Source organism: Cetorhinus maximus, chromosome 4 (assembly GCF_964194155.1).
Source record: "Cetorhinus maximus chromosome 4, sCetMax3.hap1.1, whole genome shotgun sequence".
NCBI classification, from domain to species: domain Eukaryota; kingdom Metazoa; phylum Chordata; class Chondrichthyes; order Lamniformes; family Cetorhinidae; genus Cetorhinus; species Cetorhinus maximus.
The window spans coordinates 104,878,415-104,904,166 of NC_135882.1; the positions used below are offsets into that span (position 1 = coordinate 104,878,415).

At 43.6% G+C, this 25,752-nt stretch overlaps 1 protein-coding gene across 1 annotated transcript in view; it reads left to right on the plus strand.

The window, feature by feature from the left end:
- The window catches only part of kcnq3 (potassium voltage-gated channel, KQT-like subfamily, member 3), a 536,749-nt gene that overhangs the window by 351,713 nt on the left and 159,284 nt on the right, over nucleotides 1-25,752 (plus strand). Inside the window, exons 2-4 of the mRNA XM_078540589.1 lie at nucleotides 12,352-12,442; nucleotides 14,481-14,607; nucleotides 22,225-22,397. Coding sequence (XP_078396715.1) covers nucleotides 12,352-12,442; nucleotides 14,481-14,607; nucleotides 22,225-22,397 — 391 coding nt within the window. The remainder of the gene's footprint in view (nucleotides 1-12,351; nucleotides 12,443-14,480; nucleotides 14,608-22,224; nucleotides 22,398-25,752) is intronic.

Genomic DNA, 25,752 nt, shown 5'->3' on the forward strand with positions numbered 1-25,752 from the left:
AATGAATGAATCTTTGGGATTTGGAACCAGAGTGTATTTGTGCAGAACGTCCTGTCAGGTTAGTAAATAGGTGAGTTAGAATCCAATTTGAAACAAGCTTGATAAATTAACTGGCCTGCCTTTGTTTTGTGCTTTCTTGTGTTTTTGTCATATTGACAAGTGATTCATGATTCCACTAGACGTTCAGCCTCACTGGAAACAAAAGCATGGGTAGCCTGACACTCTTTCAGTGAAGACACATACCCACCATTGAAGCAGATCCTTTCTATAAAATTGTCTTTGAGAGTGACGAAAAGCAGACAATGATGAAAGGAAGTATGAGTAAATAGGTCTTATTCAGTTTGTTTCTGTGAAAAAGGAGGCTGTTTGTTATGTTGTAATCATATCACACTTACAGAATGCTAAATAGAGAAACTGTATCTGAACAGATTGAATATGATAAGCTACTATCAGTGTTTATGCTGTGAGTAGATGGAAGGAAAATGGGGTCTCTTTGGGAGCGAGTGGCTGAAAGGTGAAACTTGGTGATGAAAGCTTGTCACGAAGTCCACTTTCTGTGTTAGATCAGATAACCTGATAATGGAACTAGGTATGTCTGAAGTTCTCTAGGGCATTATCTAGGGTTATCTGGCCTCATACTTTATTGTAACCCTTAGGGGTAGAGCTGTTACTGGAGTATCCTTCCAATTGACTCCAGGTAACCCAGTAAGCTAATGTCATTGTGATAGGGTTACTAAACCTGTTGCATTGTCCAGCAGTCTCCTGGATGGGACATGAATCTCACAGGCACTGCTCACTGGGAAGACTTTGAGCTTTAAATTACCTACCGCAGTAGCTCAGGGTCAAAAAGGGCGCTGAGCGTGCAGAAAGTATCTTCACAATTAAAATAACTGTACACGCAGCAGCAATTCTAGTTCTGCTGTTCTTTCACAATGTCCCAATTAGGACAGAAAGCCAACATTGTTACAGCCATCACCTCACCACTCCCTGCATACTTCCAAGACATAGAGCATTATATATGCTGTGGCCACGATTGGATAGTTGTTGGATCCTAGCCACCAGTTTGTTGGATCCTGTTCGCATGCTTGTTGTAAGGAGTGGCTGATTTGGTACGAATGATGGAGTTGAGTAGCAGACACTTCATGGGCAGAAACCCTGGGCAGAATTTTCCCAGAATTGCTCTAAGTGCAGTAGCGGGCAGGCAAAATGGAGTCCTACCCACCAACGGAAATGGAAGGTTTTCACACCATCATTATTTATGCATGGCCAGGAAACATGCCGTTTCCATGATGGGCTGGCTCTCATTCACTCGCTTTCCATCTCACCGCTGTTGCACCATGCTGGCCTCATCTTTAAAAGGCAGCCGCCAGCAAAGTGCTCATCACCATCCGCTCACCACCACTGCCTGGGAGACATGGCCAGCAAAGGCAAACAGACTGCAGCCCCCCACTTCAACGACGGGTCCCTTGAGTGACTGCTGGATGCTGTGGAGGCCCGACGGGATTTGCTCTATCCCCGCTCTGGCCGCAGGATGGGTAGCAATGTCACCAACCCAGCTTGAGAGGCGGTGGCAGTGGTGGTCAGCGTGAACGCCCTGCAGAGGACAGCAAAAGGATGAATGATCTCCTCCGTACTGCCAGGGTAAGTCACTCTTTTCATCACTCCCAACTCACACACTCACAAACCCATCACACGTCTACAGGGCCATCACTCACTGCCAGTGCAAGGGACATCACCATTCATTCTTTCACATACACCGTCATTGTCCTCATCCCATCCATGGGATCACTCACCACCCACACAGGCCAGGCATACTTATCATCTGGCCCAGCAGGCTCTCTGATACACTCTCCCATCTCTATCCATGCTGGACAAACTGGCTCACAACAGGAGGGAAAGGTCGCAGACAGTTGGAGGGATGCTGGAATTTAAAGTTCTGACAGATTTGAAAATGGAGTCATCCAGCTGGCCAGCGATGACCGGAAGTGTTCCTGTGCTGACGGTGAGGTCAGCGCTGCTCCACCAAGTGAGGATCCAGCAGTGCAACATCCATCAGACAACAATGCCGTGAGTGATGTGTCCTCTTTCACAGATCACTGCACTAATTATCTCCATTTGTTTTTGTAGGCACATCTGCCAAACAGCCAACATGACCCAGGGCCTTCAATCAAGCTCTGAAGAAATCTCTGAAGAGGAATCTGAAGGCACCCTCCCTGAAGTCCTGTCACAGTGCTCACCCACACCCTCCACCAGCGCAGAGACACACACTTCGGTGCGATATAGCTTTTGAGTAACCTCGGGATCACAATCTGGTGAGCACATCGCACCGTCTGATCCACAGCAGGCAGAGGCAGGGACTTCCCAGGTCCCCGGCACTCGGAGGGCTGCTGGAGGCCAGAATGTTGCTGGGTCCAAGTCAGATGACGAGCCTCTGGATTCGGCCATGTCACAGTTGCTGGGGCGGCAAAGGCAAGCTAGGGAACATCAGGAAGGAACGTCCACTGCACTCCTCAGGTTGCAAGGCACGATGAAGGAGTCTGTCCACCTTCAGTCTGAGGTGATAACGCCGGCATTGCAACACACCGAGGTCAACACTGGCAGAATGGCGGCCGCCATGGAGACCTTGGTCCAAGGCATCACTCCTGCACTGCAGTGCAGGCTTAACTCCATCGCTGATGCCATAGTTGGCCTCCAACAGTGTTTACGCAAGAGGGGTGCTGGGCAGCTCGATCTCACTCCAGCTACCCCTTCCACTCATGGAGTTAGCCGGGGCCCTTAGGCACCAATAGGGAGGAGGATCAGCAGGTGCACACTCTGGGGCCATCCACCCAGGTGGCTCTGGGAGTGACCGGCCCATCCGAATCCCATCTTCCTGTGACCTCCGCAGATCCAGCTTCACAGGCCAAGGAGGATGCGACTGCCACATAGCAGGACCCCGAAAGCAGGCCGGGGCCCTCCAAGTCTCGGCCCTCCAGAGGACGCCCGCCAAAGTCATCACAGACAGGGTGTGACAGTCAGCAGGCTGCCTCCACCTCCACTGTGGATGTCCAGGGAGCACCAAGACTAGCGGCAGGGTTAGGAAAGTTAGGTAAAAGTAGTTGCACAGCCTGGGCATGGGTGTTAATCACTTGTACATAATGTTCACTGTTGCCAATAAACCCCCAAGAATGTCTCCCTGCCTATGGCTCCTTGTTCTGTTGAGCAGTGTTTGTGTCACTCAGATGTGAAACCTTTCTGCACAAGATAAAAGGCAGGTGTCTCAGTCCAAGGCCTCTTCCCTGTGCTCTGTGCTGCCTTCAGACCACAGTGATGGGCCAGCCTCACACTCCCTGATTACTGATGCCTGCACCTTGGTGGGGCTGGTCATTGCTGCCAGAATGTAGTGGGCAGGCACCACAGAGTTCCCTCACACTATCTGTGTGCACTCAGCACCTTTAAGGTGGGGCTGGCCCCCATCACACCAGCATCTGCGACCAGCGATGCTGTGCACCAGCTCCTGGTGGGATATCACTGTGGCTGCACTTGACCTGTCTTAGTTGCAGAGGCATGGTCAGTTTATACAGGCGTCTCTAAAGTGTGGCCACTCTCCATGCTTACCCTGCCCCCCACCTCGATTGCCTGTGCGCGAAGTGCAGTGTCAGGGCAGCATGTGACCCCCCCCACCATCAGGAGTCGCCCCGGAGGCTGGCCAGCACTTCTCCCCGGACACCATGCCCACCCCTCAGCAGTCACCTCCAGGGTCAGGCATCAGTTGCCCCTGCCTCCCCCGGCATCCCTGAGGCCTGTAAACAATGGGTGAGCTGTGGAGAACGCTGCTGCTCACTCACCTCAGTTCCCCCAAAGTGAAGGCCGCCAAGTGCACGTTGCCTGTGTGCTGTTGTGAAACGTGTTGGTGTGCTTTCCCCCCGACGTGGACGGATGGTACAGCGAGGTTCCAAGAGCCTGACGGGATGGCTTTTAATTATATGCTCATGTATTACATTGGCGAGCTGAATGGATGATCGTGACCTGCCTTCACACTGTTGTTAAGCAGGTCATGCCATATTTTCTGCGCACGCCACCTATCATGCCTGCTGCCAGAGGGCTCAGAAAATTCCGACCTCTGAGTTTATTTACAAAGCTACTCAGCAGCAACTAAAAATGTGCTAACACTTAAAACTCTATCTCTACACTGCTGCCACTACTAACTACTGACTACAAACTACTAACTACAGAGGTAGCCCACACTACTCTGCTGTTGGATACTAAGATCATGTGATCTTCCATTATAACATTCTTCTTAAAGGTATATCACACATCAGATTAGCACATCCTTTCCCCTTTACTCAGAAATACATTTTATACTTACATTTACAATTTTCTCAAAAATAGCAACATATTTACATTGATAAGTAATTTACAAACTCAGTCTTTCTGGGAGTTTCTTTATGCGTGCAGAGTGTCTCAGCTCTACAACTTCAGATGCCTTGTCAGGAACCTCCTTTTCTGGAGTTGCCTGAACACCAAATGCTTTAGTGGGCGTCTGCAGCTCTGTATCCTCCACTCTTGAAGGAACAACAGACATGTCTGTTCTGGGCTGAGTTCTCTGAACAGGAAATGCTGACCCAGTCACGAACACTGGTGGATTCATTTCTTGGTGCGTAGTTTCTCTCTTGCTTAGATGATCCGCATGTCTTCAGATGACTAAGGGTTCCACCTCCACGTGGTAAGGTAGAGGTCCAGTCACTGCACTTATTTCACCCGGTAACCACTTTGGTCCTTCTCCAAAGCTCTTCACGTATACCGTCCCTCCCACAGTAAATTTCCTCTTGCAACTATGCCAGTTGTGTCTAGTTTTCTGACTTCCCTACTCCTTTCCACCTTCCCCCCTAAATTCGGCATTATTAAGCTCAATCTCATCCTGAGACGGCATTTCATCAATAACTCCGCAGGTGTGACACCTGTTGTTGTGTGAGAGGTGGTTCTATAATGGAAAAGAAAGCGTACTAGCTTGGTTGTTAAGGAATCTCCAGTTAATTTCTTCATGCCTGCCTTGAATGTTTGAATCACCCTTTCGGCCAGTCCATCTGAGGAAGGGTGTACAGTGCAGTTTTTACATGAGTGATACAGTTGAGGCTGATAAACCGCTGAAACTCAGCACTTGTGAATGCCATGTCATTATCAGAAACGACTACTTCTTGTAGTCCGTTAGTGGCAAAACTTTGACGTAGCTTCTCAATTGTAGCAGAAGACTTTGATAATTTCACCTCATATATGTCCATCCATTTTGAGTGGACATCAACAATGAGCAGGGACATTGGGCAGAATTTTTCCCTCATCAGGCGGATGTGCACCCGATCCGAATGGGAGTCAAATAGTGCGCAGTGACGTAAGGCGAGCATCCCGATATTTCGCTCAGCGGATGCGCGCGAGAGGCAGCAGTGCGCCTGCTGACAATTGGGAGGCCTATTAAGGCCCTTAATCAATTAATGAAATCGAATTTTTTTGCTGCTCATCCAACCATTCGGTTGGTGGGCGGGTGAATAGGCAAAGCGGCCTTTGCATTTTTAAAGAAACCTCATCCACGGGCTGGATGAGGTTTCGAACAGTGATTTAAAAATAAATTAAAAATTTTAAAATTCATTTTAAACATATCCCTGCTCATGTGACAGAGTCACATGGGGGGACATGTTTTCCTTATTTTCGAATTCTTTATTTTTAATGTTAGAAATCTTCAGCTCCTTGAAGCAGCTCTGTGCCTCCAGGGAGCTTTCACTGAGCGCACCCACACGCAAGCGCAAACTTCAGCACTGGCGCTCCTTCCGCCCGCACTCTGGCAGCGCTGAGGCTCCCAGCGCACGTTTCATGCTGGCCAGCTGTTAATTGGGCAGCCAGCGTGAAATCGTGGTCGGGGCCCGATCGCAGGCAATGATCCATAGCTCGGCTGCTCCCAGGCCTGCCTGCCACGCCCGCTCAATGGGGTAAAAATTCTGCCCCTTGTTCCCATGAAAAGTCCTACATAGTCAATGTGCAACTGCACCCATGGTCTTTCTGCCCATTCCCAAGGGTGTAACAGAACTGTTGAAGTTAACTTTTGAAGTTGCTGCACTGCACACAATTCTTCACTAAACTCTCTATTTCACCATTCATACCAGGCCACCATTGGTAGCTGCAAGCTATGGTCTTCATTCGGGATATTCCTGGATGTGCACTTAATTCAATCAGCATTGGCTCTCTACCCTTTGGCGGTACTACCACTCGTGCTCCCCACAATAAGATGCCATCCTGGCTGGTTATTTCATGTCTTCTGTTGAAGTACGGTTTCATTTCGTCAGATACAGGCTCTTGTGGTCAACCATGAAGCACTTGTTCTCGTACTTGTGATAGGACTGGGTCCCTGCCTGTCCAGTTTCTGATCTGTCGAGCACATACCAGTGATGAATCTAAGAAATGTAACAATAAAATAAGTTCTTGTGGAACTGGGTCTTCCACATCCTTTTCTTGTAAAGGCAAACGACTTAATTGCATCTGCGTTTGCGATTTGACTGCCAGGCCTATGTATGAACATATACTCGTATGCTGCCAGGATTAAAGCCTTATTTGTGTTTCTGTATCTTCTTTCTACGTACCTTCTTCTTTCTAGCACTGAATTTTTTCTCGTCCTTCTTTTCAGTTTCAGCATTGACCAGACTAATCTCAGATGCAAGTCCGACTTGAGTGAACTCAGTGGTTGAGTCTCCCAGAATTTCATCATCTGTTTGCTTCTTAGAAAATTCTGCATCTTTTGCCTCCAAAGCCTCTTTGGCTTCGTGTAGCTGATTCTTCAGCTCTTCCATCTCTTTCTTGTAATTGTTTGCTGCCTCCTGGAAAATTAAGCATTGCCGTATCTTCTCTGCCAACTCATCTTTCGTTTTGATCAGAGAGCTGCTGAATTCTTTCCGTTTCTCTTTGTACTTTTCCAGAGATACAAACTCAGACCTGAGGGAATCTTGTCATGTGTGAAGGTCTGTCAGCAGGTTTTCTTTTCCTTTTGGAGGTTGCTCACCTCATCTCAACTCTGTCCTTAAGCATGGTCTCTTCGAGTTCCTGCTGCTTTTCTTCCATGTTTTGGCTCAAGACATCCTGCAGTTCTTCAGGTTGTTGAGTCTTTACACATTCCTTTTCCAAAGCAGAAACACTTCCTGTTTCCTTTTGGAATCTCAGCGGCCACTCAAGGTCGATTTCCCTTAGTCAATTTTGCCCTAGGAGGCTTGGTCCTTTGCCTCGCAATACCAACACTGGTAGCTTTACCAATTGGCTCCCATAATGAACAGTTACTTTACTTATCCTTTGATTCTGATGTCTTCACCTGTGTATGTTTTTAATTGGGCAGTTGTTTCTTCCAAATTTAATTGATGTTCACCATTATTCAGATATTTGAAGGTGTGTTCCCCAATTACTGTAGAGGAAGCTCCTGTGTCCACTTCCATTCTAACAGGTCTACCATTCACTTTCACTGTTACATATATTGGTTCTGTTCTTCCAACCTTCAAGTTATACAACGAATAAATATCTGACTCTGTTGCTTTGGGCTCTTCTACATTGTAGATCTCACTGGTTTTTATCTTTTGTTTAAAAGTCTGCTTGACCCTTTCCTTACACTGTCTCACTATGTGTCCGTTGTTATGATAATAAAAACATTCTATTTTTTTAAAGTGCCAATCGTTAAAAAACTGCTTGTTTCCACCTCTATTGATATTACTCCTTGTTTTCATTGCTGAGTTGTTTTATCTCATTTTCCTGCCAGCGGGGGCCATTTCCTGACTCTCAGTAGAGTAAAGCATTTTCGTGCCCTTTTTGGCTGGGCCTTCCCACCCCATGTGGAGGACGGCACCATTTTCTGTGACCTGTATGGCTTTTGAATCCTTAACCACTTTCCATTGCAAATGCAATCTCTAGCGCATTCTTGAAATTCAAATTTGTTTCAGATAACAATCGCTTCTGAATCATGTCTTCATTCACACCGCACACTAAATAATCTCTAAGCATATCGTTTAAGGATGTACCAAACTCACAATGTTCCGTTAATTGCTTCAAATTTGCCATATAGCTTGTAAGTGTCTCCCCCGGGGCTCTAATTCTTGAATTAAACTTGAACCTTTGCATCGTTACCGAGGGCTTTGGTTGGTAATGGCCCTTCACCAGGTCCACTAATTCATCAAAATTTCTCGAGTCTGGGGCACTGGATACCGTCAAATCTCAAATCAAGCTATAAGTCTTATTCCCACATGAACTTAAGTGGATCGCCCGCCTCTTCTCTTCTTCCACAATCTCGTTTGCTTGGAAAAAGAATGTGAGACGTTCAATGTAGTGAGACCAATCGTCCGTTGCTGGATCGAAAGGATCAATTCTTCCAAATTGCAGCATTTTGTGAGGGAGTTACTTCGATGATTTGAATGGAGCTTCTACTTACAATTGCTGTGCGAAGTACAGTGCCGATTTTGTTTCTCTTGATTTCTTCTGTTTAACTTGTTTAATCCAGTTTGTTGGATTCTAGTCACCAGTTTGTTGGATCCTGTTCGCACGCTTGCTTAAGGGTTGGCCGATTTGGTACTAATGATAGAGTTGAGTAGCAGACATTTCATAGGTGTTTATTTACAAAGGTACTCAGCAGCAACTAAGCATGTGCTAACATTTCAAACTCTATCTCTACACTACCGCTGCTACTAACAACTGACTACAGACTACTAACTACAGAGTAGCCCGTACTACTGGATACTAACATCATATGATCTTCAATTATAACATTCTTCTTAAAGGTATATTACACATCAGATTATCACAGTAGTGACCTTTATAACTGAAGGTGACATTCTTGCTGAGTGGGGTAGGTCAGGGGAGGATGCGATTAGAACTTTACTGATGAGAAGGGGAGGGGGAGCTAGCTGGCGTACTGCTATTCCATTCCACTTCTCTTTCCATCATTGTTCCAGGATTTCAGCTCCAGCACAGCTGTTACACTCTTCCATTTCTCGGCTTCTTGCACGGCTTGGCCACTTTTCAGTGTTTCCTTTTTTGCGTTGGTTTAAGCCCCACTTTCGTATTCCCCATACAGTCTTTGGTTTAACATTCCTGCTACTCTCCAAGCATCTTTAATTCATCATCACTTGTAATTGACAGATATATACTTACTTCTGGTTATCTCAAACTTGCTTTAATAAGTGGAAACTAATGTATCACTGCGCATTCTGATGCTGCATATGTCGCTTGATTTCAAGGCTTCTTGTGAAATCACTGCATATTTTGTTTTGGGCTATAATACAGGAATGGTGTTCAAAGTACAGTTTAAGATTGTCGCAAGACATTAAGGGCAGTCTGTTATTTTCAGTCTGCCACATACCAATTGATGGTACAACATTTTTGTAACCTTAAACACTCACCATTTTAATAGATAATGGATGGTTATTAATGTTATATATTTGCTATTATAATCAGCACTCAGGTTCTAAGAAAATACCTTGGTGATGGTGATGATATGGAGGTTTCAAATTCTCAAGGTGCACAGATAAATAACAGCCCCATTTTGACCCAAAAGGAGAGAAAATAAGTTTAAACTTGAAACTTCAACACCAATATCTATACTTAAAATAGTACAGTGTAGCCTTGTTTCTAGAGAATATACAGGTAAAAAATGACTGGCCATGATAGTTAAACCAACTGATACATTGTTATTATGGTTATTGGTCAGAATGATAATGGAAAGACATGCTGTTGCGAAAATTAATGTAACCAATATACTAAAATTAGTATATTGTTTTATATATATATATATATATGTAGTATAAAATTAGTATAGATAAAATATTATCCTTAGTAATGATTTTTAGGATTTGGTACATAGACTATTTCCTATTCACAGAGAGCATTGGGTCCCTCTTGTGGCTTGTATAAGAATTGATGGAAAGAACCCCTTTGGTTCCAAGGCTTGTGGTGAGACAAAAAATTATACTCATGGAGCCATTCGTGAAAGAGTCTTCACTTCTCAGGTTTTCACATTATCTGAAAAGCTTTGAATTTCAGTATTTCAGGACAGTTGGTCTTGCAATCCAAGGATAGATCTCAGTTTCAGAGAATCATATTTGACAACAGCTTTGCATAATCCAGTCCTCAATGGTTTAGACAAGCGAGGCCTCAAAATTCTAATCTGTGGCAATGGCAAAAAGCAGACTGGAGTTGTTGGCCTGCAGCTGGAATTTGGGATGGAATCCTGTTCCACCAGGGTTTTGACCCTGCTTTTTATGTGCAGTAATTTTTCAGCGGAGGAGGGGTGGCTCTGTGTGAGTTACTTGGCAATCACAGGAATTGTGCTTAATATGCCTTTAGAAAGCATCAGGACCCATTCCCACCAGCTGAGAACCAGGACGAATACTACTGAGCGCTTTTAAAAAGCCTGGGAGACTTGTAAGCCTAAGGTAATTGATCCTGGAGGATGGATCACATTTGTCAGGATCACTATTGGCTGCATCTGAAGATGAAGAGAAAAAGAAAGTTATCTTCATTGTTTGGCACTTCCAAGGCATTTCTTCCATCCTTGGGAAGGCATAATGCTCCTCCATTTTGACTTCAGTACAGGTGCCGACCATTCATGCTGACATTCCCATCCTGGGGATTTTGGATGGGATTTGCATTCTATTGTCTTAGTGGTCACAAATTCTGTTACTCCCACTTGCACTGGAAAAGCAAAACTCCTGAAATTTCATCCCTTGAGAATTTGCTATGTTATAGAATCATAGAATGATTTGGACTGTGCCGGCCAATTTCTTTTCATTCAAGTGTTCATCCAAATCCTTCTGAAATTTATTATTGAATCTGTGTCCACCACTTTTTCAGGCAGTTCATTCTAAATCACAACTTGTTGCATAAAATAAAAAGTTTCCTAATGATGTTGCTGGTTCTGTTGGCAGTCACCTTAAACCTGTATTCTTTGATAACTGATCATTCTGCCACAGGGAAGTTTCTTAAGTGTGGTTCCCAAATTCTCCAGCTGAGGTCTAAGTAGCGTTTTATAAAGATTTAGCATTACATTCTATCGACTACCATTCGATGTAATGGTATACTAATCCCAAGAAAGAATTAGTGTCAAGAACTGTGTATTACCAGACATGCACAAATGATTTCACATCACATGAATTGTTTTCCAATCATGTTCTACTGCAATAATGTACGCATTAACCAGTAGCTAATTTTGTGGCATTATCATCTCAAGATGTTGCATCAATGATTCTTTTATCCCAATGTGAAAATCATTTTATATTTTTGCAAACCAACTCTATAATTAATATCCAGCTAGTGCAGGACCTTCATACAACCCTCTGAATAGAGTCCATGGGAGAAGAGGAAGTGGGAACAAAAATGTAGCTTTAGAGGAAGATGACATTTTGAGAAAGCTTAAACAAAAATAAAAATACCTGGAAAAACTCAGCAGGTCTGGCAGCATCTGCGGAGAGGAACACAGTTAACGTTTCGAGTCCGTATGACTCTGAGAAAGTTTAATGTCCAGTAACACATTTTGGGATGTTCTGAGGTGAAAGGCGCTAAACAAATGTAAGTTTTCTTTTTTTCCGTGGTTCAAATTATACCATTGTCTTGTACTATAAGTGGAGTGGGTATCAGCACTGAACTGATGCTGTATTTTTTTAGCTGATGTGTTAGATTTTTCTCTATTTTACTTGGTCATGAGTGTTCAGTTTATTATTTGTTTCCTCTGTATGTATCACCTTATTGTTATATAGCTGGGAAAGGGTATCTTCCTGCAATACACTTCTTGAAGGTTCCAGTCATAATACCAACCAATGGGTATTAGAAAGTTGAGACAGCAGTGATATTAACAACCTATGGGATAATTTCTAAGTTGCATTTCCAGTGGCTAGCCTTGTCCAGCGTAAGAGCACATTGGAATCTCTATGTTTGCTGCACATGATTTTCTGACCAGTTAACGTTCATGCATGATTTTCTGGAATTTTCTGGAGGCTCCTTGCTGGAATGTGAAATCATAAGGATACCTCCCAGAGTCTATGCAGAATATTGGGATCAAATGTGCTGAGGTCTCAGCTGCGTAGACATTTCCTTGTAACTGGTGAGATTTATACATTAATTGCTTCACTGTGAAAATGTGGCACATTTCAGACTTTGCTGCTACAGATTTAACTCTTGTTGATAAAATATCAAATTACTTTGATGATGTGATTCATTGACTTGCCACATACATTAGCATGTAGGTACTGTGCTTCCTTTCCATGTACATAGTTCTGTTGATTGCTGCATTTTGTTCAATGTTGATGTTATATAAATTTGATGTGTGAAATGATTGATCCCTTGTTTTTCATTTCACAGATTTTTATTAGTCCTTGGGTGCTTAATCCTGGCCATTTTGTCAACATTTTCCGAATTCGAGGCACTCTCACAAAAATGGCTTCTAACACTGGTTAAGTACAATCTAACTTGCACAACTCTTGTTACACACTGTAATCCAATCTTCTAATTATTAGATTTAGGTTTGTGTTGATTAATTAATGTGTTATGCAGCTATAGCCTTAGCACATTCAACGTCAATTTTCTGTCTGGGCTTTGTGGGGTAACTTATTATCTCACATTCCAATCAATTGATTCTGATTATATTTGACAGAACAGTATAAAGATCTGCTTTCAAGGCAATCCAATTAGCATGGTCCAGCATTGCTTAGATGTTTTGGGTTGGTTTGATCAGCTGTGATCTTGTCAAATGGCAGAGCAAGCCTGAGGGACTGTATGGTCTGATCCTGTTTCTAAATTTTGCTATCAAAGCTAGGTACAATATTGCAAAATAACATCCTGCAATTCCCATAAAAGAATCAGATGTTAGTGTTGAAGAATGGAACACTTCCACATTGTTAATATCAGGCACCTCAAGAGTAGGTTATGGCAAAGCCAGAAGCAGATCAAAGCTCCTTCTGCTCTGACTCTGTGTCCATGCCACAACAGGGGAGGCAGTGGCATAGTGGCAACATTGCTGAATTTGTAATCCTAACGACCCAGGCTAATGCACTGGGTGTATGAGTTTGAATCTCACCATGACAGCTGGTGGAATTTGAATTCAGTTAATAAATCTGGAATATAAAGCTAGTCTCAGTGACAGTGATCATGAAACTATCATTGATTGTTGCAAAAACCAATCCTGTTCATTAATGTCATTTAGGGAAGGAAATCTGTCATCCTTACTTGGTCTGGCCTGCATGTGACCTTAGACCCACAACAACATGGTTGACTCTTAACTGCCCTCTGAAATGACCTAGCAAGGGCACCTAGGGATGGGCAACAAGTGCTGGCCTTGCCAGTGATGCCCACATCCCATGAAAGAATTAAAAAACACCAACATCAGCAAAACACCCCCATTTCATCAATGTAACAATTTTCACACGAGCCACCCTGTCATCTCTCTAATTGCAGGAGGCTCATGCTCAAGCCAATTTTCAATAGCACCCTTACAGCCTACATCCCATCAACCTGGACTGGGTTAGAACCCAGATCTCACAGTGAACTGTATTGTAGATTAGTCAAGAACGTTTTCATCTTGAACAATCCAAAATTTAATCCAAAAATCCAAAATGACAAAGAATAATTATGACCCATTGAAATGCAAAGTGCCGGAAATCTTGTCATTTTTACAATGGTTACTGCAAAAGGTGAACCTCCACAGATATTAATACTTCAAGGGTTTATCTGCCATTTGGTCCACATTTGTCCATTAACAGGAAATTATTTGTTTACAACTCTGCATACATCGCTCACCTACCTTGCCTCCATACATCACACATCCACTCCTCTACATACACCACTCATTTACACTCTACATATCTCAGTCATTCTACTACTTACACCATTAATCCATATCTCTACACACACCATTCATCTACACGTGTACATCTTTCACACACCCAGCACCCGACAGACATTGCTTATTTAAGCCTCTACACACACCACCAATCTAATCCTTTTCACGCCCTGTTCATCTACGCTCTACCCGTTCATCTAACCTTCCACATCGATCATTCAGCTCCAGATCCATTACACATCTACACCTCTATGCTCACCATTCATCTACTCATCTCCATCCATCACCCATCTTCCCTTCTCTCTGTTGCACTGCTGGTCAAACCCTTGTCTATTTCTTTCTCATTTTGATTCCTCCAAAGTTCTCTTCAAACTAAATACTTTGATATTCAACACGTGATTCTACTTGATGCAGTTAAAGATCAATTTTGTTTTTAACCGGTGGAAGTTAGCTACAATGTCCCTGTGTTTCATGGAACTTAATTAACATTGATTATTTCCTAACTTGTTTCAATATCAAAAAGGTAAATATAGTGAAGCCAGGTGTTTTGAACGAATTTATAACTAATAGAAATTTGATGTTGATTTAGTATGGATATTAAGTTGTAATACTTTGTAATAAGCTATATATCTGTCTGTGCTTTTTTAAACAGGAAGCTGTTACCATCATTGTGTTTGGATTAGAGTTTGCTCTCAGGGTCTGGGCAGCTGGCTGCTGTTGTCGATTCAGAGGATGGAGAGGCCGTCTGAAATTTGTCAGAAAGCCTTTATGTATCCTAGGTCAGTAGAGTCGTTTTATTGACAGTGACAAAGAAAATACAATTCTCTTTTAGATACCAGCAATGTGAAGAATTAACTCAGGTAATTAATTTACCTCAGTTTTTGTGCAAATTGTGAGTTCTTGGTCTTCATAATCAAATGGAGCATAGAGGTGACACAGTAATACATAATTGCATGCTGTGCTGCTGATTAACATTCCATTAATCTGATTGGTTATAGAGACATAGGGCTGGATTTTTCATCATGGAGGCGGGAATCAGGACTCAGGAATTTTCCTGATGTCGCAATCCTGCCTCTGTCCCGGCAGCACTGGCAGGTGGGATTTTCATCTCCTGGAGGGCGGGACTGCCCCCAACAGTATACTCAGGGTGGACACCGAGTATCGGCCCACTTCTTCAGATCAATGCAAAGCCCCAGCTCACCCTGACCCCCTTCACCTCCCTAACCCCTTCACCCTCACATCCCTTCACCCATTCACACTCTACCCCCTTCACCCCTTCAACACTCCTACCACCTTCTTCCACCCTACCCCCATCACCCATTCTCAGTCCCTAACCCGCTCGCCCAGTATCCACATTATAAACAGAACTCGCAACCACAAAATAGCATTTAGAAATCTTTGAAAATCTCATAAATCTGTCAAAATACACCAGCAGTACTTGAATGATCACCATAAAACCATCATCCTCTTTGAAAAATCTGTCAAAGCTGTGCAAACAAACCCTGCAATTTAGAATTCATTTATGCTTTGGAAGGCAGCCAAGTCATCAAACTCACATTCCCTGGGATAGCTGTGTAAATAAACTGCAGTGCAGAATCTATTAGTGCCTTTGATGGCAGCCAAAAGCTCCTACATCTGACACAGCTTTCAAACAACCAAACAGATGGCTGAGCAGTTTTGCAAAGAATAAATGAAAGCTCAGTCAGCTATCAAAGCTTTCAAACAGCCAGGCAGATGGCTGAGCTCTCCTGCAAATAATGAATGAAAGCCACGGGGATCGTTAAAACAAGTAGCTATTGATCTCACACTGGGGTAACCTTTCAATACTATACAATGCAGCATAGCACTTTATCCAGTGTATAATTTCTTCTGATGCATCTGAAGATTCTTTCACTTTTACAATGCTGTTCTTTTACTTTACATTTTGCCAGTTGTCAGAAGTAACAACATGGCAAACATATTATTTAATGGTGGCTTACCTTTTCCAATGACAATACTGTCATCACTCACTTTGGTAAACATAGTTGTAACTCAGGCTACAGCATTTCATGATGATCTGTAAAGGAGGTAACACTTTTACATTCTTCCTGTCCCCAATCCACTGGTCACGCCTCCACTGTGCAGGTATGATTTAGGAAAGCTTCTAAAATGCAGCAATCTCACTGAAAATTGCAAAAGTTCTGAAATGCCCATTCCCAGATTGGTGCCAGCAACTTCTGAATATCACCGTGTCGGGCTCCCAAACTGCCCACTTACCTGCTTTGCTGAAAATAATTGGAGACGGAAATGGAGGCGGGACTTCCACATTCACTGTTCACAGTGGCCAATTGCTTCCAATTCCCAACTCTGTGCAGTCCCAAAATGGGACTGCCAAAATCTAGTCCACATTGTTGCTAGTCTTGCTCACACAGGCCCCAGATATACTGTAGAAGGTGATGTTCTTTTTCAATTCTTGGCTGACAGGAACTTCCAGTGTGAAAGCTCATAAAATGTCTATGTTTAAGTATATGTGTAATGTAAAGTTGCTGCTATTTGTTTTTGCTGACTTCAGAATCCAGCCCCTCGTGTCTGAAAATGCTTCCCACTATGAATTCTTTTGGAATGAAGTGACTGGTATTGTCTAAGCAGGGGCAATAGATATGCCGAACCACCATTAAATAAATGACCAGTTAATGGTTTGAGGGAGGAACGTTGGCCATCACTGCTCTCGTTTGAATTGTTCGATGGGATCTTAAACATGCACTATGACTGGCAGACATTACCTCAGCTTGACTCGTCATCTGAAGCACAGCACATTCATCATCCTCAGAACTACACTATTGTCTTAGCTTAGGTTATATCAGGACAAAGAAAAGGTTATATAAAGGCATTAGCTTTTACCTGAGCAGTAATGACATTAATGTCCTGCAGTGAGAGTAAATTGGGCAATATGAGAGGAATTAAACTAACATGACAGAGGCTGGGAAAAGCCTGGATTCAAGACTAGAGGGAGAGCAGGATTAATCAAGCTGTCAGAAGGAAACAGGAGTCTTAGAGGAGTATAAATAGTGAGAAACTATTACCAGAGATAAGGGAAAAAATAGGCTGTGTTTTTTGCCCCTCAAAATCCACAAAGTTGGAATCAGGATTGAGTGGTATGTATGTGAATGCAGAAAACGTTCACAAATAATAAAGGAATTCGAAGCTTTATTAAAAATGGAGCAAGAGTGGCTCAGTAGCACCACTACTGACCAAGCTGGCCGAGTCATAAAGGACATAGCTGCTAGACTGTGTCTGCGGCAGGTGGTGAGGAAACCAACAAGAGGGAAAAACATACTTGACCTCATCCTCACCAACCTGCCTGCCACAAATGCACCTGTCCATGGCAGTATCGGTAGGAGTGACCACCGCACAGTCATTATGGAAACGAAGTCCCACCTTCACATTGAGGATACCCTCCATTGTGCTGTGTGGCACTACCACCATGCTAAATGGGATAGAGTTTGAACAGATCTAGCAACTCAAGATTAGGTATCTATGAGGCGCTGTGGACCATCAGCAGCAGCAGAATTGTACTCAAACACAATCTGTAACCACGTGGCCTGGCATATCCTTCATGCTACCATTACCATCAAGCCAGGGAATCAACCCTGGTTCAATGAAGAATGCAGAGGGGCATGCCAGGAGCAGCACCAGGCATACCTAAAAATGAGGTGTCAGCCTGGTGAAGCAAAACACAGAACTACTTCCTGTGCTAAACAGCATATGTAGCAAGTGACAGACAGAGCTAAGCGATCCCACAACCAACGAATCAGATCTAAGCTCTGCAATCCTGCCACATCCAGTCATGAATGGTGGTGGACAATTAAACAACTCACTGGAGGGGGAGGCTCCACAAATATCCCCAATCTCAATGATGGAGGAGCTCAGCACATCAGTGCAAAAGATACAGCTGAAGCATTTGCTACAATCTTCAGCTAGAAATGCTGAATAGATGATCCATCTCAGCCTCTTCCGGAGGTCTCCAGCATCACAGATGCCAGTCTTCAGCCAATTCGATTCACTCCACATGATATCAAGAAATGGCTGAAGGCACTGGATACTGCAAGGGCTATGGGCCCTGACAATATTCTGGAAATAGTACTGAAGACTTGTGCTCCAGAACTTGCCACACCCCTAGCCAAGCTGTTCCAGTACAGCTACAACACTGGCATCTACCTAGCTATGTGGAAAGTTGCCCAGGTATGTCCTATACACAAAAAGCAGAACAATTCCAACCTGGACAATTACCACCCCATCAGTCTACTCTCCATCATCAGTAAAGTAATGGAAGGGGTCATCAACAGTACTATCAAGCGGCACTTGCTTAGTAATAACCTGCTCACTGACGCACAGTTTGGGTTCCACTCAGCTCCTGACCTCATTACAGCCTTGGTTCAAACGTGGACAAAAGAGCTGAACTCCCAAGGTGAGGTGAGAGTGACTGCCCTTGACATCTAGGCAGAATTTGACAGAATGTGGCATCAAGTAGCCCTAACAAAACTGGAGTCAATGGGGATCGGGGGAAAACTCTCGGCTGATTGGAGTCATGCCAAGCATAAAGGAAGATGGTTGTGGTTGTTGGAGGTCAATCATCTCAGCTCCAGAACATCACTGCAGGAGCTCCTCAGGGCAGTGTCCTCAGCCCAACCATCTTCAGCTGCCTCTTCAATGACTTTCCTTCCAACATAAGCTCAGAAGTGGGGATGTTTGCTGATGATTGCACAATGTTCAGCACCATTCGCAAATCCTCAGATACTGAAGCAGTCCATGTCCAAATGCAGCAAGACCTGGACAATATCCAGGCTTGGGCTGACAAGTGGCAAGTAACATTCGCACCACACGTGTTAGACAATGACCATCTCCAACAAGAGAGAATCCAACCATCGCCCCTTGATGTTCAATGGCATTACCATCACTGAATCCCCCACGATCAACATCCTGGGCGTTACTACTGACCAGAAACTGAACTGGACTAGCCATATAAATACGGTGGCTACAAGAGCAGGTCAGAGGCTAGGAATTGTGCGATGAGTAACTCACCTCCTGACTCCCCAAAACCTGTTCACAATCTACAAAGCACAACTTAGGATTGTGATGGGATACTCCCCACTTACCTTGATGAGTGCAGCTCCAACAACACTCAAGAAGCTTGACACCGTCCAGGACAAAGCAGCCTACTTTATTGGCATCACATCCACAAACCTTCGCTCCCTCCACGCACAGTAGCAGCAGTGTGTACCGTCTACAAGGTGCACTGAAGGAATTCACCAAGGCTCCTTCGACAGCACCTTCCAAACACACAACCACTGTCACCTAGAAGGACAAGGGCAGCAGATAGATGGGAATACCACCACCTGGAAGTTCCCCTCCAAGACATTCACCATCCTGACTTGGAAATATATTGCTGTTCCTTCACTGTTGCTTGGTCAAAATCCTGGCACTATCTTCCTAACAGCACTGTGGGTGTACCTACACCACATGGACTGCGGCGGTTCAAGAAGGCGGCTCACCACCGCCTTCTCAAGGGCAACTAAGAATGGGCAATAAATGCTGGTCCAGGCAGCGAAGCCCACATCCCATGAATGAATTAAAAAAAAAGAAATATGCGGTAGCTGTTTTAAAGAATTGATTTGTATTTGGACAGGACTGAGAATTTAATATTCCTGGGGTGAGTGGATGAGGGCAGAGTTTGTGAACATTCCAAGTGCTAAAATCTAAATCTGTCTTGGAGGTTGCTTTAAGTTTAGGTCAGTTGGGAAGCTGAAATGTGAAAAATCTGGAACAGGAAGCTAGCCCACCTTGAAACCACCTACTTCTGGTTTACATGGAACCAGGAAAGATAGGCAGCTGATCCACTCATAGGAGGAAGGCGGGCCATTGAAACATTTGAAGGAGGCTGTCTGCCTTCATTTTTTCAGTTTTTCTTTCTTTTTTTAATCCATCTTGGCCAGGTTTCCTGGGCCTCATAAAATCATAGATTTGTTAAGCACAGAAATAGGCCATTCAGCCCATTGTGTCTGTGTCTGTTCTCTGCAAGACCAACTTACCCAGTTGCACTCCTCCACCCCATAACTCTGCAAAAGTTTCTTCTCAGATAATTGTCCAATTCTCTTTTGAAAGCCACAGTTGAATCGGTATCCACCACATGCTCAGGAAGTGCATCCCAGATCCTAACTACTTGCTGTGTGGAAAGTCTTTCTTCATGTCACCATTGCTTCTGTTGCCAATCACCTTAAATTTGTGTGCTGTGGTTCTAGATCCTTCCACCATTGGGAATAGTTTCTTCCTATCTAGTCTGTCCAGACCCCTCATGGTTTTGAATACCTCTATTAAATCTCGTCTATCTTCTCCGAGGAGAATAGCCGCAACTTCCCCAATCTATCCATATAATTGAATTTCCTCATCCCCATGGAACAATTCTTATTAATCTCTTCTGCACCCTTCCGATGTTGTCACATCAGGAAAACTGGCAGATAAAAGGAGGGGAGAAGGGCTGAATCCTTCAGAGAAGTTTCTTTACAGCACTGCTTGTGGGCCAGGAGGAGCGTTTCCTCCAAGCCCGTCAAGTTACCCCGCCCCCCCCACCACACAGTTGGAATCCCCACTCCCTGAACCACCATCTTCAGTGTCCTGAGGTTAAGGCAATTAAGTCTACTACACTGCCTCCCCCACCCCTCCCTCCAACCCACCCCTGTGACCACCATCTCCACCTCTCTGTGATTAGATCCATCTCTGACCAACATTTCCATTCATTTATCACTTGATCACCCTCCACCAACCAATCTCTCTCCATTGCACCAGCCCCTGATCTCTATCTCCAGTCCTTCATGATCAGACCCACCCTGGACTACAAATGCCTTAACCACCATCTCCACTACGTCATACCCCATCCTCCAGTGATTGGATCTCCCAACCACCATGTCGCCTCCCCCACCTAACTATAACACATACCTTCTCTCTTTCCACTGTCCAAGGCTCCAAAAACTCTTTCCAGGTAAAACAGAGGCTGACTTGTTCTTTCAGTTTAGTATATTGGATATGCTGCTCACGATGTGGCCTCCTTTACACTGGGGAGACCAAACACAGATTGGGTGACCGCTATGTAGAACATCACCATTCAGTCAACAAGCATGATCCCGAGCTTCTGGTCACCTGACATTTTGATTGTCTACCCACTTCCATTCTGATCTTTCTGTCCTTGGCCTCCTGCGTTGTTCCAATGAAGCTCAACGCAAGCTCGAGGAACAGCACCTCATCTTTCAGTTAGGCACTTTACAACCTTCCAGACTCAGCACTTGAGTTCAACAATTTTAGATCATAAAATCTGCTGTTTTCTTTGGATGGGAGCTGCTGGTAAGGATTCTGCCATTCCCATTGACATCTCATCTAGAACCTCATCTTTTGATTCTTTACTTACCCCACTACCATCTCCTTTTGCCTTGCATCATCATCTGTTTGTCCATTTAATCTCTCCTGACTTCTTCCCATCATTGACCTTCCCTTTTGTTCTTCCTGCCCTCCCCTTTTCCATGCCTCTGTACTTATTTGTTACATCTCACCTGTTACATCTCTAACGTTCTCCTGTTCTGACAAAAGGTCTCTTTTTACTTTGTTGTTCTCATCTCACTGATTCCTCTTTATGTCGTGCACCCAATGCAGCCCCACTAGTTGATATGGTCACCTGCTTCCAACTTGCTGCCATTCCACTCTCAGTGTCACCAGGAGATGCTGTTTGCACAGCCTGGTCTACTTCACATTTTTTCACAGCAAAGTGTAGCCCAGTATGTAGCACCAGTGTGATACATAGAAAAAGTGAAAGAACTTTCATTTATACCATGCCTTTCATGACTTCAAAACATCCCAAAGCACTTTACAGCCAATTAACTGCCTCTGAAGTGTAATTAGTGTTGTAACAAAGGAAATACAACAGCCAAATTGTGCACAACAATTATCCCATTGATAAAAACAAAAAACTACTGCGGATGACCTGTTTTAGTGATGTTGGTTGAGGGTTAAATATTGACCAGGACACAGGAGTAATTCCCCTGCTCTTCTTCAAAGTGGAATCTTTTGCATCCACTTGAGAAGGCAGATGAAGCCGTGATTCAACACTTCACCTGAAAGGCATCACCTCTGACACTGCAGCAGCCCTTCAGTACTGCACTGAAATGTCGGCCTAGATTTTATGCTCAAATCCTTGAATTGGGATATGAACCCAAAACCTTTAGAGACAAGACTGCTCCCAACTGAGCCTCAGCTAATACATAGTTAGTCTTTTGAAGAATCTGAGTTAAACCTTTCCTGAAATCTTGTTGGATGCTGGATAATAATCAAGCTATTGTTCACATCCCATTGTTTTCTTTATATCTGTCTAGACATCATCGTCCTGATTGGTTCTGTGGTGATTGTTGCAGTGGGGACACTGCAGAACATAGTGGCAACGTCACTGCGAAGCTTACGTTTTCTACAAATACTGCGCATGTTACGGATGGACCGGAGAGGAGGCACATGGAAACTTTTAGGCTCAGCAATTTGTTCACACAGCAAGGTATAGGACCTAATAAATGAAGTGAAATCATTGCCTTATCCATGATTTACTTTGATTTAATACCTGTCATTCTTTATGCTTTCTGTTTATTTTTTATTGAATTCCATACAGTAGCTGATTTTCATTTTCCATAAGATCCTCAGTTTGTAATCTGATGTGAAAATACTGAAATAAACAAATGGAAGGAAAATATTCTTGGTAGGCAAAAATATGATATGTTAGCTAATAAAGTAACCAAGAGTTAAATATAAACTGAGCAGGGCCTGGCACATGTGCTATGGAAATGCCTGAACTTAAAACTTTGTTGGATAAAAGGAAATAAATTATGCCTAAAATTGCTTGATGTGATGTACCACAGGGTAATTCAATAATATTTAGTCCAAACTTATGGCATTACAAGGAGTTGGTACTTGTTACGACTGATCCCCGGGTGAGGTCTCCCCAATTTGTTATGATCCCGAATGAGATCCCCAAATTGTTATGCTCCTGGGTGAGGAGGGTTAACTGGCTCCCTTTCTTTATTTAACCCCTCAGTTGGTCGCAACAGGGTTAATTTAAAAGGGATTCCTTCATGGATACCTTCTTCCAGTCCAAATGTATTTATGTTTAAAAAGGAGCCAATTTAGCCAGGCTGTCTGAGTCAAAAAAAAGAGTTTATTAGTTACTAAACATGAGAAAAAATAATAAAAACGCAGCACACATACACACAGATTAGGAATGAGAAATTGAGTCCAGAAATAAAAGTTAAAAAGATATACGAATCGGTCCTTTGACTTGTCCTTGAGGAGTAGATTATGAAACATTGTGGCTGTTAAATTGGATGATTCCAGTAAAGCAGACTTTGGCAGTTGAGCAGTTGGTTTGGAGATTCTTGGTTCTGCAGCTTAGCTGAGTGGAGTTGTCCCGTTTCCTTTTCGGCTGTGGCTTTGCTGACTTGTGACTTGCTTCCAGCAATCAGAGAGAAAGAGTTTTTCTTTTTTCTTACCTACAAGCACAGGGATGCCCAGTTGTGTTCTTCAGCTGTGGCCTTCACAGCACACACACACCAGAGCAGGACACCAGACTAGCACACAGGGACCAGGGTTGCAGTGGGCTTGTAACTCCTTTTCTTTTGAATTCCTGGAGGGAAAAAAACAAACATGTCTTCCACCTAGAAACTGCTGTCCTTTCAACTCACATCATGTCCACAGCCTGGGATATAACTCTCAGAAGGTGGCTTTGACTGGGATGGTAATCATGGTTCCATTATCTCCACAACCACAGGAGATCACAGTTCAATTTGCATTGTATCTTTTCCTTTGAAGTGCCTCTGTTTGAAGTAGGCCGTGTCACATCTTTTAAATGCGACATTCCGTTCTCGCTGAACTAGTTGGTCAAGTAATCCACGTAGGAATTTTCCAGCAAGTGATTACCTTACAGTCTCAGCCAGCTTCTGTATGCCCTTTAGTTAAAAAAACATGTGTTACTTAAAAGTTCAATACGTCCATAAGTAATTTGGGGGCTATGACCCTCTGGTTAAGACATATTGGGATGTGTTCCACAGTGCAAGCTCCTCAGGATTCAAATCTTAGATGAACTTTATAAGCTTTATAGAGAATTCAGGAGAATTGAGGAGAAGGCATATTTGACAAAGGGAGGAAACTGAGCTTTTCGGGACAAAAACAGAATTACCTGGAAAAACTCAGTAGGTCTGGCAGCATCGGTGGAGAAGAAAAGAGTCGATGTTTCGAGTCCTCACGACCCTTCAACAGAACAGTTTTAACTAAGAAGATAGAGGGCATCCATTTGAGATCAGAGTATAGAGTGGAGCAAATGTTACCTGCCCAGTGCTGAAGCCAGCCTTTCGTTCACCGAAACCTTGCTAGACTAATCTCATCTCCTGAATGAAGCCTTAATTAGCCAGGCATAGTGAGCCCCTGTTCCTGCGGTGGGTGGGGTGTTGGACAAGAAGTTATACGTGACAACACCCCTTTAATTTGTTAAGCAACAATTAAAGGGATGTGGCCACTTGAATGTAACTCTGGCTGCATAGGACAACACATATTTTCAGCCTTTACAAAGGTTTAAAGATAATAACAATATTTTTCATCTGTCTGGTGGAGGGGGATCAGTGGTGTTGGGGGCTGGGGAGTTGCTGTGGATGGAGATAGCTGTCAAAACCAGTAGATTTCAAAACAGACATGGAGGCAGCAAACTGACTCCATGGGTAAATAATGGAGTGGCGATGTACCCAATCAAACGGCTGCTGAAGTGAATGTGTTGCTGCATGAAGTAGGTACAGGAGGGTTGCTCTGTTGTCACTATTGGACACCCTCCTCAGCTGACAATGGGGTGGGAAATCTGGCTATGAGCATTACTTGTAAGGTCTGCAGTCTGATTCTGAAGAAAACAAATAAAGGCTACCCCTCAGTATCATTCACCTACTAATTGCCCAAGTGTGTACAGACTGTTGAGTGTCAACCTATTGTACCTGTACTTTTGGCCCATGCCAAGCCCTCAACCAACCTTATAGCTGTTTCATGGCACATGACACATATTCATACACCAACAGGGCACAGGTTAAATCTGTAACTTGTGCTTGCAATTAAAAGTCTTGGAATACTGGCATCATCAAAGTTCTTCACAAATAAGAAGCATCATAACCCAACCTAGCTGTCTGTCACAGCTTGGTTCAGTTACGCTGATTTTAAGCATAAACACCTTAGTGTCTCTTACTGATAGGTAAATTGACTGCAGGTTGAGCACATGTCTATATTTCCATATGTCCCTTCAACTTACAGAAGTGAAGATTATTTCTCTGCTTGCACAACAAGATGCCACATAATACAATGGAATAAATTAGAGGTTGTCACAGAAGTTATAAGTCCCAGATCCTGTTGAGGGAGGCCATTTGAGCCATCCTTGAATATAAGAGTACAAAGGTGAATCCACTAGACTCTCCGAAACTCAGCACAAATACCCTCCTGTGTCTGATTCATTTTCACATTCATCACTTCAGTGAAACATACAACCACAGGAATATCAAACACAGTTACTGTCTTGCAATGGGATCCTTGTTTGATCATGTTGATTGGCGTTAGAATTCTAATATTTGCTCCTTTCCAGGCTTCAAAGTCCCCCATGTTCCTCTCAGCAACATTTGTAAGCATCAGCACATCAAAAAGGATGCAATTATTGAGATTGAGCAGATAGCACCACATCAGCCACACAGGAAAGTAGATGGGAGTGCTGGCCATGCTGATCAATGCATCAGCCATCTATCTGATGCATGTGGTCCATACATTGGCTGATATAGCAGTAGATTCCTATGCAAGACTCAAAGGAAACAGGGAGAAATGTTGCTTGGAAATGAGCT